The sequence below is a fragment of the Trichoderma reesei genome (assembly GCF_000167675.1).
Source record: "Trichoderma reesei QM6a unplaced genomic scaffold TRIREscaffold_29, whole genome shotgun sequence".
In the NCBI taxonomy this organism is placed as follows: domain Eukaryota; kingdom Fungi; phylum Ascomycota; class Sordariomycetes; order Hypocreales; family Hypocreaceae; genus Trichoderma; species Trichoderma reesei.
In genome coordinates this window covers 66,391-81,052 of record NW_006711176.1, presented here as the reverse complement: position 1 = coordinate 81,052, position 14,662 = coordinate 66,391, and the positions used below count along the sequence as shown (strand labels likewise).

The window sequence follows — 14,662 nt, the reverse complement described above, 5'->3', positions numbered from 1 at the left end:
GATGAATGTATTCAAGCCCCCAGCTGAAAGCTGACTTCGACGCATCACTATTCCTGATATCACTTGTTGACCGCTATCAGTTGCCCATTGGCAAATGTGGTAATTCATCGAGCTGCTTGAGATCATTCTCCAAGTTGAAAACGAAGCTCTTTCGACAGAAAGCAATACATACAGCGGACTCAATCGTGTTGTCCCAACGCGCAAAAGGCCCCACGTAGCTCAGATCTTCAGGTGACTCTTACATTTATCCAGATGATAGATTGACCGGACGAAGTAGACAGATCGTTGTAGGCTCGTATATACGACAGCCTCAAGGAAGAGCATACACAGCCCATCCAAAGACAAGAAGAATTGCTCTCCAAGGAGCTGCAAGAGAAGAGAGGCTCTCATAACAGTCTGCATTGCTTAACTTGATAGATTACAACGATGAACGCTCAAAGGCGTCGCTAAATAGAGGCACAAAGCTCACTGGACAATCCTTCGGGCAGCTAAACCGAACTTTGAAGGTTTCGTCATGCTGATTAATGATGCGGCCATGGGAGGAGAGCTAGAAACAATCAACAACAATGCGGAATAGTTCTTTGCGAGTCTTGACACCGTCTTGAGTGCCTTGCTCAGAGAAAGTTGGTTGCACCGTTCTTCGTCTTTCTCGTTTCCAGATGAGGGCTCAGGCAGTCAGTTCAAGGCAACCAAAGCAACGTCGCGGACAATAGTATGCAGTCCTCTGGATCAGCTTTTGTAGGACCTCGCAGGTTTAACTCGAGATAAGGGCGCCTGCTTGTCCAAGTCCATGAGACGCATGGCTCGTGGGCATTTCCGTCACTGAGTAACGTCCAGTAGATTGGCAGTCTTGAAACCGAAGATGCTCACCGGGCTATCATACCTAACAGGCAGTGCTGAGCAGATCGCACTGCGTGTGTTGAGATTATTCCGCTTGATTGCGGCTGGAGTGCAAAAGAGAGAGACTTTGCACAACACCGAGCACCAATGCAACCCTATTGTGGCTGAGTCGTGATTGTCGGATTCCTGAATGCAGGGCGCGCGCGGCCTCGTAGCGGGAGGCAATAATGCATATCAGAGGAAGCAAAGCATATGAAGACGAGGGTATAGCGATAGTAGCAGACACAGTCGTTCCTCGAGCTAACGAGGGTTTCAACAGAGCATGAAAAGGCTGGAATGCCGGGGTAGTTGATGGTGCTAGATAGGTACCTGGCCACCGCTTGCTACCTACATGTAGGTAGTAGAGAGATGTGCGAAGCAATTAGTAACACAATCGTTGTCTGCAGTGGTTAACAACACATTCGTTCAGCCTCAAAGCGCATTGGTGCCTAAAGTCATCATTGCAAAAAACTTGCATGTGCAAGGAAAAGGAATAAGGCTGTGGGATCTAGCTTGCATGGGGGTAAAGCTCTGATGATCACGCCTTTGTCCTCTCTACCTACCTATGGAAGCTTGCATGTTCAGTACTTTTCAATGTTTGTTCAACCATCACAATGGAGGCTGCCGTGGAAGAGCACTTGAGCAAAATCATCGAACTATCGCCAGCGAAGCCCGTTGACCAGCTTATTGCGGACCAGAAACTGATTCTTGGATTGCTGCAGAAGAGGTTTGAGCATCTCTCTGACGTACCACAGATTGCCGAAAAGCTGTGGCTTTCGACTGACAATGCCTGGGCTGGCTCTGACCAAGAGCCAATAGCACCGCGGGATCAGTCCCTTGGGACCGAGTTCTTGAACACGCTTATACCATGTGGAACTTCCGTCACAAGCATTCACGCAAACGCCAGAGGCCGAGGGATGAGGCACAGTTCTGATGAAGACACATTGATGGAATGGGTTACGGAAGAGAATTTGGTCATTGCTCGTCAGATCCTTGAGGACTGGATTTGCGAATCGAATAGACACTCCTCGCCATGGGCAGAAGCCTTTTCGAGCGACACCCTGGACAACAGGGAACTTGACCGGGAAGAATGGGTACGCCAAGTGCATGAGAGGTGGCCGAAGGCCTGGGACTTTTCCCCTCTCGGAGAGCCAGATCGCAACTATGGAAACACAACAAGAGCCTACTATGCTTGTCCAAACATGAGCAGGATTAGCGATCCCGTCAGCTACACTCCGATGGAGGCCCCAATCCAGGTACGAAGCCAATCCGTGCAGTATACATAGGTAAGGGTGTCCTAACGCGTCCCATAATACAGAGACTTCTCGAAGTGCCAGAAGGACAGTCCATCTGTGGAATAATCTGGTTGGTATACTCTTGACCCTCTCCAGGTTGGATATGTTCAGGAAGCACTGATATGCAAGCTGTAGCCGAGTCTCTGTCAACCGTTCAACCGCGATTATCGACTACGAGACAATAGCAACTGCCATTTGTTTTGGAAAAGGCACGCAGCTGAGGCCAGAATGCAAACACGACTTCCTCGATGCACATGTTTCCGAATGGCGCGAGAGATCTGTGCATCAAAGGTGTGGGCTCAGAGACTTCCAAAGCTCTCAGCATGCTATAACGCGTGATCATAGGCTGCCTGGCTCTCACAAGTATGGAGTGTTCATGCATTACATGAGGTCCTTTACGATTATGGATTTTGAGGAAACGCCAGTCATCAAGGGCGGCCCAGCCACGGGGCTCAAGTGCAAAAGAGAGAAGATCGGGTTCAAAGCTTTCTACAGCGAGGACACGGAATGCTTGGTTGAGCGACGCTACTCGACAGCTCTCAGCATCTTCCCCATACACTCGCCTAGTGGACATTATGTGTTGCTATCGCTGATTGATGCCGGGGAGCACGAATACGGCGTATGGAGTCACAGTCCCACGAACGACATTACGAGTTACAACAGATGGAAGCCCTGGAAGCGCTACGGGATATATCCCGCGGCCGTCTACAGCGGTGTTTCAGTCTTTCAGCTTCAGATATGTTCCTTTATCGAATCCTGGGAAAATGACTGGAACACCACAATAAGTCGGATCAACCAAATGGTGTCTGTTAAGGTGAGAAGCAGTCGTGCGTATTCTCAAAAGGCAAAAGAGAGAGAACTGATTCAGTCAGCTTGACGTACTCAACGACGACAAGCGTTTGAGAGAGCTGGTGCTGGATACAAACCCTACCGACTTGGTGTTATACTTCAAGGTTCTCCAGATGCTCGGAAGAATAGATGACATTATCCAAGCGGATACTGCCCGTCTCGAGTCCCTTTCCGAGAACGTTCGGAACCCCCTCATTACGGACCACTGGTGGCAAAAGACCTACAAGCACAATGAAGATACACAACGGATCCTCGAGTACAACTGGGACCTAGTACGGAAACGTCAGCAAAGAGCGACTGACAGGCTATGCGGCATGATTAAGCAGACAAAGGAGGAGGTCAAGGGGCTCATGGATGGCGTAAGTTTCACTGCAAGCCTTATGACACGATATTCCTGCTAACTACAACTCAATAGCTGTACAATGTTCAATCAGTTACAGAGGCCCAGAAGACCAGGGTTCTCAGCAAGTACCTCATGGTATTCACGATTGTCACCGTCATTTTCCTTCCTCCCACTTTTGCTGCGGTAAGTTTGCGATATATATATATATATATATACATATACCACGACTGAACTCTTCTTATTGACATGCCTCCAGACCTTTTTTGGGATGGATGCCTTCCAATCAGTCGAGACGGCTTCCACCCAGAGGACGTTCTGGACGGTTCTGGGGATACTGTCTGGCCTGACATATGTCATTGCAGGAATCGGACTGTTTGGGGCCAAGGCTTCCACTCAACTCAGAGCAGAAAGGAAGGACAGGTCCAAAACACATGGAACAAGAGGGACCTTGCAATCTAGGCGCGAGGAGGAAAATTTCTCTGAGATTAGGATAGTAAGCTTATGGTTCGAAAAGCTGAAGGGGGTTTGGATCTTTGAGATGTTTGGGATGGTGTCTAGCTCAAGGCCGAGCACGCAGGAGGATTTTGAGAGGGTATAGCATGATTAGCGAATGACTGGCCAGGACGTGTGCATCTCAATCTCAATGTAATATATGGGGGAAAGCCGGGTGAACTCGCATTGTGAGCTGGTTTGAGCAACTCCAGGTTGGTTTATTTCCTGGGCGATTTCGCGAGCATTTTCAGCCAGAACTTGCTCTGTGGGCCACGGTAGAGCCTCAGGGGTAAAGGTTCGAACTGATCCTACTTATGCATAGAGATTCACTGTGACAAAAGCCCGATGATTCCGTGGCTTTGCTAGCGGCCCTCAGCTTCTAAGATCCCGCAGCCTCCGGGCCAGGGCCGGACCCGGAAGCCGGAGCTCTCCACTATTGTCCCGGACTCTGGATTCTCAGGCACCGCGCTGGCTTCAGCGAAATGATATATGTGAAACAGAAGAGAAGGGATGCAATAAAAGGTGTAGCCATGGGCAGCTTGCAGTTGAGGACATATAGCTTGTATTTGCATCTCTGCTATGCCGCATTTCTTTCCAGTTGGAATGAAAATCCCGTGCAGTTTATTAGGTATAGTATCGTTGTGCATCACACGCTGTATAATAGACGCAACATATCTCAATGAAGCCATCCACGAACAGAGGCTTCAACTACTAGGTCGGTTTCTTTGGGGGTTTTCCTCTTCGTCTCTTGACTAGGTACAGTAAGATGCTTTTAGATTATTGATTAATTTCTTGCTGTTTCGATTTTTATAGTCTGCAAGTTGAGATCAAGAAAAAGGGCATCCTAATGACGTACATCTCCATATAAGTGTCCATCTCATACAGTACGAGCCCACACTAGGTAGATGGGCGCAAAACCTCCCCGCTATAGCCGCCCCAAATCCGCACTCTACCTTGATATTTCCAATACTCATTCATCCCCCTCCTCCTTCTTCTTCGCCATCATCACGACCCGTCAACCACCTCCCGCCATGCCTCGGAAACTCACCTTCCCAACCTCCTCCTCCAGCCTCTCCCTCGCCTCCTCCTCAGGCGGCACGCCCATAACGCCAACCTTCAGCACGACGCCCTCATCCCTCTCCTTCTCGACCCTCCCGTCGTCAACAAACTCTCCCTTCCCGCGCCTCGATCTGCCCGCCTCATTGTCCGATCCCTCGCTGCCGTTCCCGCGCCTCATCGTCTTCGACCTCGACTACACGCTCTGGCCCTTTTGGGTCGACACCCACGTCACGCCTCCGCTCAAGATCAACTCCAGTCATACCGGCGCAACAGATCGCACGGGCGAGGAATTCACCTTTTACGACGAGGTCCCCGAGATCCTGGCCGTGCTGCCGTACCTCAACAGCCCGAACAAGATCAAGCTGGGCGTTGCGTCGCGAACGAGCGCGCCGAGTCTGGCCCGCGAACTGCTCAAGGGCATCCACATCCCGCCAACAGCCTCGTTCTCAGACGAGGACGGCAATAATAACACAAGCAACAACAACAACAAGAAGTCGTCATCGTCAGCGACCAAGAAGAAAGTTGCGATTGACGTGTTTGACGGCGGGCTGGAGATTTATCCGGGAAGCAAGATTAAGCATTTCGAGGCGCTGCAGAAGCGGACGGGGATCCGGTTCGAGGACATGCTGTTTTTCGACGACGAGGCGCGGAATAGGGAGACGGAGCGGCTGGGCCTGACGATGAAGCTGGTCATGGACGGGGTGACGTGGGACGAGGTCGCCAAGGGGGTTGAGCTGTGGAGGAGTAGGAGGCATAGAGGCTGAATGGCGTATCTACATAGAGGGAAGATGGGGGAAATAGACACCCGCATAGAGGAGTGTTTTTCCATCGACACATAGACGTTGACACAAGATATCACTTAGAGCGAACAGAAGCACCGAGCAATCAATGCCATAGAATCAAGGAGTTATTTCCTGTAGAGTTCCCGCCAACATCATGCAAGTCTGTATATAACAGACGAAAAGATCAAATGAAAAAACGAACAGCTATTCTCCGTAGATATTTGGTATATTCCAAGTCCAAGTAATACATTCCCAGCCCGATTGAGAAATACTCCAGAGTCCCCATACACATCTCGGTCGAATCGAGTCGACTTTCATCACGAATCATCTGATCCAGTTTCCCTCCTCTTTCCTCTCCACCGATTAAAGAAGCTCTCGCGAAGCTCGACAAGCCCATAATGCAAATGGTCCGCCTTCCCTCCTTTGCATGAATGCCATCGGAAAGGAAGTGCGGACATGAAAAAAAAAATAAAATAACCCGAGGCATTCTGTATGCGCATATGCAATGACTCAAATGGCTCTAAACCAAGAATATTATGTTTGAAGAGAGAAAAAGAAAATTGTGACAGAACAGAAAAGGGGGCTCGTGCTCGTTCATGCAGCAGCAGTGGCGGCAGGTATCGGCGTCACCTCTGGCGTCTTGGCCTTGTCGTCGTCGTCGTCAAGAGCCAGCTTCTCGATGGCTTCGGCAGGCCCCTCGGTCTGCGTGGCCTCGTCGAGAGTATCTTCGGTGGTCTGAGTCCCGTCGGAGGCGTCGTTGATCGTCGTGGCGGCCGTGTTCGTCGAGGTGGTGGCCGAGCTGTCTGTCTGGTTCGACTCGTCCACAGTCCTCTCGGGAGGGCTCCATGTCCTGGGCAGCGTGCAGATGACCTCCCTGACCAGCTTGCCGTTCTCCGCACCAAGCCTCACGCACGCCAGTCTCTCCTCGCCCGGGACGTCCTCCCACAGCAGCGGCCCGCTAGGGAACGAGCTGTATCCCTTCTCCCACCGCACGACGCCGTCCCATGCAGGATCTGGGATGCCCAGCTGGCCAAAGGTGTAGTCGAGCTCGCCGCCGTACTTCTTGGGGATGTTCCGGGGCTCGATAAAGGCCTCGAGCGTGGGCTTGACCTCGTGCGGCGCAAGCACAAAGATCTTGGAGACGGTGATGGGGTCGAACCAGCGCTTCACCCAGCCCCAGACGGTGCTGAAGAAGACGGGCGCGCCAATGATGAAGATGCGGTCCAGCGTCTCGGGGTAATGCGCCGTGGCCAGCTGCGACGCCGCCTGCATGTGCCCCTTGAGGTTCCAGAACTGCTTGAGCCCGACGCCCGAGATGTCAACAATGTTGGTGCTCATGGTGACGGGCACGTCGGGGTGTTCGCGGTCCGTCAGCTGTGTGCAAAAGGGCTGGTTGAAGCGCGTCAGGTTCTCGTACAGGGCAAAGAGCCGCAGCAGGCCGGGAGGCGTCTTGCCGTCCGTCTTGGCCTGTGAAAAGGTGCTGTTGGCGCCCTGCTTCTCGTAGTTTGCGATGGTTTTGGAGTCGAGCGTGCGGATCTCGAAGACGTAGAGAGGGATGCCTCGACGGTCTCGGCGGCCGGTCCATTGGGGATACTGTCGCAAGGTTTCTGCTGTCAGTTTTTTGATTTATATATATATATCACACAAGCAAAGATCCTTGTACAACAACTACAACAACAACAACAAGAACAACGTAATGAAACTCACCAATCGCCGGCTCTGCTCGTACGCGTCCAGCTCAATCGTCCGGTACAGCGTGTCAATGTTGTTCGCCGCCCGCCACTCCTCCGTGTCCTTGAACTGGGCCAGCGCATCGTCCACGATCCAGCGCCTCGCCCGCAGATACCGCAGCAGCGTCTGGTCGTCGTGCGACGGCGGCGGCCCCGGGCGCCACAGCTTCTTGTCCTGCAGCGCGGCCTTGAAGCGCCCCAGGGCCTCCTCCTGGACGGCGTTCAGGTGGCCCAGGTGGCCGTTTGGGAACACTCCCGCCTGCTGGCTGGCCGAGCTCGACGACTGAACCCGGCCGGCCGGCGCGGAACCTTCGTACTCGGCCGTCATGATGGGGGGAGGGAGGAGGTTTTTTCGTGGACCTTTGGCCTCGTCTTTGTGCGGATTCCTCCACGTGCGAGACGGTGTTACTGCAAACGAGAGGATGGAGGACGTAACCCGACTCTACCAACTCTATATAAGTAAGGAGGTAGCCGGGAGGGGGAGATGTCGCAGTAATCTTTGATTTCCCGAAGGATCGAAAAGAGGCGTTGCAAGTCTGGTGTGTAATAGAAATTTAGAGAGAACAAAGAAATAGGCGTTCCTAGTTCCAGTTCATCACAAAAGTCCGGTCAACTCCCGGTAAAAGAATGGCGGCTAAAGGAGAAGCTAACGGGGCGGACAGGGAGCAAGAAAGTAAGCCAGCAGGCCGATTAGACTCAAATATTTTCATCAAAAGCAGGACAAGCAAGGCCAAGACTTGATGGGGTATTAAATGGGTTGGGTGTGTGTGGAGAAGCCAGAAAACAGATCCGAGAGGGCGGCAAGCGGCAGCTTCGGAGGCCGATAGAAGGCCGTCCTGAAATAGGATGAGGATCCAGGCAGTCGGAGCAGCGAGAGGGAACGAAAAAAAGGGGGGAGGTCCGGTTGGTTGACAGCCGCGAATACTAGTGAGGGCCAGATGGAGAGAGGGCTGTCTCGTGCCTGGTTTTGCTTGTCAAGACACTTGGGCAGCTGTTTATTTGACTCCCAAGATGCGTCATGTTCTCCCTCTGACGCCGTGGAAGGGGGCCCTGGTGCTCTATTATATCATTCATATCTAGTGCAGCGGCGAGGGCCACGATGGAATAACACTGATGTGTGTCCTGTCATTACTAAGAGCTACTAATCCTGATTCACAAGACGACAGCACGGCTCGAAGGAATAATACATAGCTTATTAGCAACAGCATGTGGCAGGACGTGATAGTCCGGCCGGGAGGCCCACATGTTCTGGCTGCTTCCACTATGGCCTCTCCGTGCCGTGGCGGCGGCCTGTGACGGCAATGACAGCATTGCTTGGGGCTTATTCTACGCTCTGGCTGCCGTGATCCGCGCTGGATTTGCACGCACGGGCTCACAATCAGTTCTCTACCTACAGGACTGCATGTGGCCCGTCCCAATCGTCCATCATACCTTAGGTAGGTAGGTAGCTCGGAGTAGTAGTTCTCCAACTACCATATCATCCATACTATATATAACCCCCCCGGGCGGCTTTGTGGTGCGGAAGCCTCGGAAGGACGCAAATTTCCGGCACGCCCGACAAGCTGCTTATCGATCGATTCTAAGGGCCCAGCAAGCCGGTTTGAGCCCATGCAGCAGCTCAATCTGGGGAACAAAAGCCTGTAGTAGTGGTGACTGCATTACTACTACTACATACTAGCAAGATAGTCTTCACAGTAGGCAGCTTGTTGCCGGGCAGGTCAGGCCTAAAATCCGCCGTCAGACCGGGAGGCGACAGAATTTAAGCTCTTTGGATGGCCGTCCATCTGACGTCCTTGTCATCTTGCCAAGGGCTCGATTATTGGCCCACGGCTCGAATAGCGCGGAAATGACTAGGACGCCAAGGTCCTTGTCAGACGGGCATGAGGAGGAGAGAAATCCGGGGCTGATGGGCTTGAGGGAGATACCTGGTATGCTGGAGGAGGGATCGGAGTACTGTAAGGTATGTAAGGTGCTCGGAGGACTACAGGGGAAACAAAAGAGTCCAAAAGGGCCAACTCGGATGAATGCCTGATTCCAGAGCACTTTGACACCTTGTTGATCGGAAAGACCAAGCAACTGGGTCGAGTGTTCCAGGGTAGCGGATGAATAGCCTCAAGCCTTTCCGTCAGCGAGGCGTCCGTGGCGCGTCGTGAGGCAGATTCGCCGATTTGCCACTGGAGTGTGACGTCTTTCGCTCTTGAAGATCGCCAGGCTATCAATTCGGACAATTGGACAATGGACAGTCCATTGCCCTTTGGGGCAGGTGAAGAAGAAGGCTGGTTTTTCAGCTGTTACTTGTCTGTTGATAATATTCTGCTGTTGGCCTGTCCCGGGGCCTGCTGCACCTTATACAAGTTTCAGTCATTGTTCCTTGACCTCCAGTACTGAATCCATCACGGTCAGGCGCAGGAATGTGTACCTAGGTCAGGCCAAACCCAACACATGGTGACAGCAACAATCCTTTCGCTCTGACAATGGCTGCACCCTTCTCATCTACGCGCGGATTGACCCCCCTTTCGACCTCTCGCGGTCAGGCCCAGCCCTGCGAATCCCGTATTTCGGTACTCCAGGGACGCGCGTATTGGGTGTAGAGCATGCCCAAACAGATGCAGATAAGACGGAGCGCAACAACTAAACTGATCCTTCAACTCCTTTGTCAACAACCCCTTAAAACACCGAACAGCACCTCCTACTCCTGAGCCCTCCTCACCACATTGCAGTCACACCATATTCCAGATTCAGCCCCCAAACTGAGAGGGAACGTTGCCCCCCATGGCATCCTGCATAGCCGCCGGTCCGATCTTGGGTGCGCGTACAGACAGACATATAATACACGGACAGATCAGAAGAATCGCAGGGCCTATGCGTTGACAGCCCGCGCGGAGGGTCGATCCGCCGTAGCGCTTCCGCGAGCAACGGCAGTCGGCTGTTTATCTTTAGCGTGGGAACAAAGGGCCAGATCGAGGCGGATGGATGCATTCTAGACGCCGTCCGGGGTGGGTTCTGTGCAGTTGATGCTACGCCGAGCCAGCAGGCTGAGGTGACGATGCCATCTTTGTCATGAGTGAAGTGACTGACTATTACTGCATGCCATCGGGGCGCTTATGAGGAGTCATCTTTTGTGTAGAAGAGGATTGGAAACAAAAGAGCCCCGATTCCAGTGAGTCGTAGTACGGGTGTGGTACCAGCGGCAAAGCAAAGCATGTCAGAGTCAAACCTCGAGAGTAGGTAGGCTGGTAAGCAAGTAGGGTTGCCTTCACTTGAGTGAAAAGGGGTCCGACTCCATCCCCTATTGGCTACGCAGCCGAGGATGGAGTTTGTTGGTTGAACGGTTTCATGCCGTTGACCTTTGGGGGCTCTCTTCGCACACTTTGGTTGTATCACCTGAATCTGGGCTTGAGTCGATTCCAGCCTTGCACCACAACCACGGGACGAACAAGGGGGGGGGGGGGGGGGGTTACTCTATTCGGCCTGGATGGTGCCCTGGTTGCTCTGATTCGACGGCATACGAGTAAAGCGCAGGCAAAGAGCCAGCAACTAGGCAGCATAGAGCGGCATTGTCCCGGCCCCGACGAAACTGACTGATGGCATCGCATCAGATTACCATATCATCCCATCCAATTCAACCGCTTTATCCCCAACTCCCTGAGTCCATCTTCCCTCGCCTACATGTATTCGGCGCCTCTGCGCTTGTGACTTTGCTCTGAGCCTGAATACTACCACCTCTACACTATTCCCCCTTTATCTCCGCAACTCAAGGGGGTCGTTTTGCTTCAGGCCCTCGCAGTTGATTTGCCCCGAGCGACCGACTCTGCTTTGTGATCTCGACCCCGTCAGTTCCTCCGCAGAAGCGCCTTTTCGGCCCCTTCCACCAAACTCTCCACCCCCCTGGCTGCTTCGTTGGCCCTCTTTCGGTTCTCCGCGAAAGACGGCTTCCATCTCGCTGATTGCCCGACTGGGACGGAGGGCCAATCCGCAAGTGCATTTAGGAAGCTTGGGCTAAAGCACATGCAAGCAGACGCCACACGAACATACATGTACATACCCCGGCAACGACACATCTGAGATTGAATCGGAGAGCGGGTTTTTGACGATGACTGACTGATTGACACCTTTGATTACCTACACTGTTCGAGGAGGGAGGGGGACTTTGATTGAACATACCTAACAAGACGAGGCTGAGGCTCTAAGAGAGGGAGAAAAAAAAAAACATCATACGACCCGACATATAAACACACAGAGACAGAACGAGACACAAGACGGGAGTTGCATCTTCTCTCTTCAACTCTACACCATCTCTCCTCCATCTCTCCCCTCTCTCCAATCTTCCTCAAACTTCCTCACCCGCGCATCTCGGTCCACCAGCATGAAGCACAACCGGCGGCGCCCACGATGACGTCGAAAAGGCCGCAATGCTGGGAATGCCAGCGCCGCGGCTCGCCGTGCGACGGCAGGGTCCCCGTCTGCGGCAACTGCAGCGCCGCCGGCATGGTCTGCCCGGGCTACAACAACGCCCGGCCGCTGACGTGGCTGCCCACGGGCAAGGTGTCGCGGCTGCAGAAGCCAAAGGCCGGCAAAGACAAAGATAAAGACAAAGACAAGGACAGAGACAAGGGCAAGGACAAGGATCAGGGACGGGGCCACGGGGCGGCGAAGCCGGCAGGGAGCAGACGACAGCAGCAGCAGCAGCAAGCTCGGCAGGGTTCGCATTCGGGCTCGACGGGGAGGTTGATGCTGTCGAGCAGCACACCGGAGCGAGGAGCAGCGTCGGGGGTGATGAGTTCGTCGTCGATAAGACGGCGGAGGAGGAGGAGGGACGAGGACAGGACGGGGGGCAGTGGCGGGAATCAGGACGGCAACAATAACAACAACAACAATAACAACAGCGACATCGAGAGCATCACCACCAACACCGTCACAAACAGCACCGCCAGCAGCAGCGGCAGTGACCGGGGCAGCGATGCCGGCATCTTCTCCGACGCTTCGCCCGGCGACTCGACGTCACTCGCAGCAGCCGTCAGCCAGACGATGGTCCGCAGCGACCAGAGCCATCGTGAAGATGACAACGGCAGCAGCGAGTTCTTCTCCGAGGGCAATGACAACCAGAACACGACGAGTCTTCAGGTAGTCGCCAGCAGACAGCTGCAGCAATGGGGCTCTACCAACAGCTCCCGGCAGATGCAGGTGTCCGTTCCGCCGGATCTGAGGCCCGAGCAGTGGGACTTTGTCGATGCGATTCAATACTGTATGTTGACTATCTCCATCTTCTTCTCCCCCCTCCTCTATTCACCTAGGCATGTCCCGGAGTCGTACCATTCTGCCCACACCACACACATCGTAAGCATCATCCCTGACCATCATCGTCCAGACAACAACCTCCTCCTCCCCAAGCTCCGCGCAAGACAAATCGTCCAGAACCCCGCCTGGGGAGGCGAGCTCAACGGCAAGGCCCTGCAGGCCCTCACGGCCGCCAACCGGCACTGCATCCTGGCCATCGCCGTCGGCTACCGCATCATGTGCGTCTCCATCATCCACGGGCTGGACCTGGAGCCGTCGACGTCCGGGCCGGCGTCTCACCTGTGGCTTCAGTTCTACCGGCACATGGGCAAGTCGATTCGGGCCCTGAACGAGGAGATTCAGCAGAGCGGGAGCGTGTTTAACATCTTTTCCAGCATGGCTCACTTGATGAGCGCAGAGGTGAGATTTTGATATGATGATGTTGACACTTCAAAGACAAGATACTGACTGGCTTGGCCTCTGACTGGTTTCTTTCAAAAGGTCCTCGTCTCGAATTCCCTGTCATGGCGTCTTCATGCCGACGGCTACCTCATGCTCATCAAGCACTGCGGCGGCCTCCGCAAACTCATGAACACTTCCGCAACGCCCCTATTGATGCAAAGCTTCGTCATGTACGTGGGACCCCTTGATGTCGAGACACCAAGCTAATGATACACCCCCAGAGGCATCACCGTCTTCAACACCACAAGCCCCAGCCACGCCCAGCTCGTCGACGCCTGCAACTTTGACGTCGACGACGTCATGGCCCTCTACGAGATTGGGAGCAGCCCCCTCTTCTACTGTCCCGCGCCCCTTTTCCGCGAAATCTTCCTCATCAACCGCCTCCGCCTTGAAGCTTCAACCGCCCTCTCATCCTCCTCTGACCCCCTTTCCGAACACAGCAGCAGCAGCAGCTCCTGTCACGTCCTCGAGCGCATCGACGCATATTCCGTGCCGCCTGTGCCGCAAGCACCGGGCATCGACGACCAAAAGGCACAGAACCTGCTCTTTGTCTCGCTGCTATTCAAGTCCGCCGTCGCGGTATTTGCTTCCCTGACGCTACCCTGCACATCCCGCTGCCCTTCCCACAAGCCCTGTGCGCAGGTCCACAAGATGCATCGAGCCAACCTCTTCCACCTCCTCGACACAACGTCCGAGTTCCTGCCGCTGCTGGACCACATCCTCTGGCCGGTGGTCGTGGCGGGGACGGCCGCGGCGACGGGGAGCGTCGAGGACAGGATGCTCGTGGAGATGTATCTGCTCAACGGCGCGCGGGATCCCTTCACGGGCGGGTGCACGGGCTCGGCGCTGGCGACGATGAGGAGGTTTTGGAAGTCGGGCAGGACGCGGTGGGACGAGTGCTTTGACCAGCCGCATGCCTGGATGATTTGAGGGAATGGGTTGATTGATGGCGATGGCGGTCTATATCGTCTATATCGAGGCTGGTCTATATCGAGGCTGGTCTATATCGAGGCTTGCCACAGCTTTGTGATGAGCAGACACTGCCTTCAACCGGAGTCGACACTACATGATTCCACCTCCATCGGACATCCGAGTTTGGATCTCTTCTTCTTCATCTACTCTGACCTCTATCGGGCTTGGATGTAGATATACACGTCCCCTCTTCTTCAGTTCCACTCTATCAACCTCTACCTACCTTTGGTAGATACAATTACTCTCCACTTGCGACGACCCCTATCCATCCCCTCAAGGACCTTGACATATCTTCCCACATGGACTATACCTACCTACGCATACAATACCATTTATGTTCCGCTACAGCTTGGGTACTACTTACGGTTATTGGAAACATTCTGGGCGGTGGACTTTTGCTTTTTACCAAGGTTTTCCTTTTGTATTATACATCTGTCATTTTTCATAATGCTTTAGCTGCACGAGCATAGCGATGGAAACATTGGGTTGGCGTGTCTATTTGTCTTGCCTGCATCTTCATTA

At 53.7% G+C, this 14,662-nt stretch overlaps 4 protein-coding genes across 4 annotated transcripts; 3 read left to right on the top strand and 1 right to left on the bottom strand.

Annotated features, from left to right (window-relative positions):
• Window positions 1-1,493: 1,493 nt before the first annotated feature.
• On the top strand, window positions 1,494-3,954 carry TRIREDRAFT_111758 (uncharacterized protein; the record flags this gene model as incomplete). The annotated part of the gene is made up of 7 exons (XM_006969184.1): window positions 1,494-2,135; window positions 2,198-2,244; window positions 2,520-2,988; window positions 3,071-3,382; window positions 3,439-3,549; window positions 3,623-3,859; window positions 3,925-3,954. 7 exons carry the CDS (start codon window positions 1,494-1,496, stop codon window positions 3,952-3,954), a joined length of 1,848 nt encoding a protein of 615 aa, XP_006969246.1.
• A 1,097-nt stretch (window positions 3,955-5,051) lies between these two features.
• TRIREDRAFT_33090 (uncharacterized protein) lies at window positions 5,052-5,666 on the top strand (the record flags this gene model as incomplete). The annotated part of the gene is made up of 1 exon (XM_006969119.1): window positions 5,052-5,666. A coding segment is annotated over one exon (615 nt), but the record flags the coding sequence as incomplete, so codon positions are not given.
• Window positions 5,667-5,908: 242 nt separating this feature from the next.
• On the bottom strand, window positions 5,909-7,757 carry TRIREDRAFT_81972 (uncharacterized protein; the record flags this gene model as incomplete). The annotated part of the gene is made up of 2 exons (XM_006969129.1): window positions 5,909-7,292; window positions 7,407-7,757. The coding sequence occupies 2 exons, from the start codon at window positions 7,755-7,757 to the stop codon at window positions 6,294-6,296; spliced, it is 1,350 nt and encodes a 449-aa protein (XP_006969191.1). The 3' UTR covers window positions 5,909-6,293.
• Window positions 7,758-11,821: 4,064 nt separating this feature from the next.
• Window positions 11,822-14,098, top strand: TRIREDRAFT_111755 (uncharacterized protein; the record flags this gene model as incomplete). Its single annotated transcript, XM_006969183.1, has 4 exons — window positions 11,822-12,674; window positions 12,798-13,126; window positions 13,208-13,338; window positions 13,390-14,098. 4 exons carry the CDS (start codon window positions 11,822-11,824, stop codon window positions 14,096-14,098), a joined length of 2,022 nt encoding a protein of 673 aa, XP_006969245.1.
• Window positions 14,099-14,662: the final 564 nt, after the last annotated feature.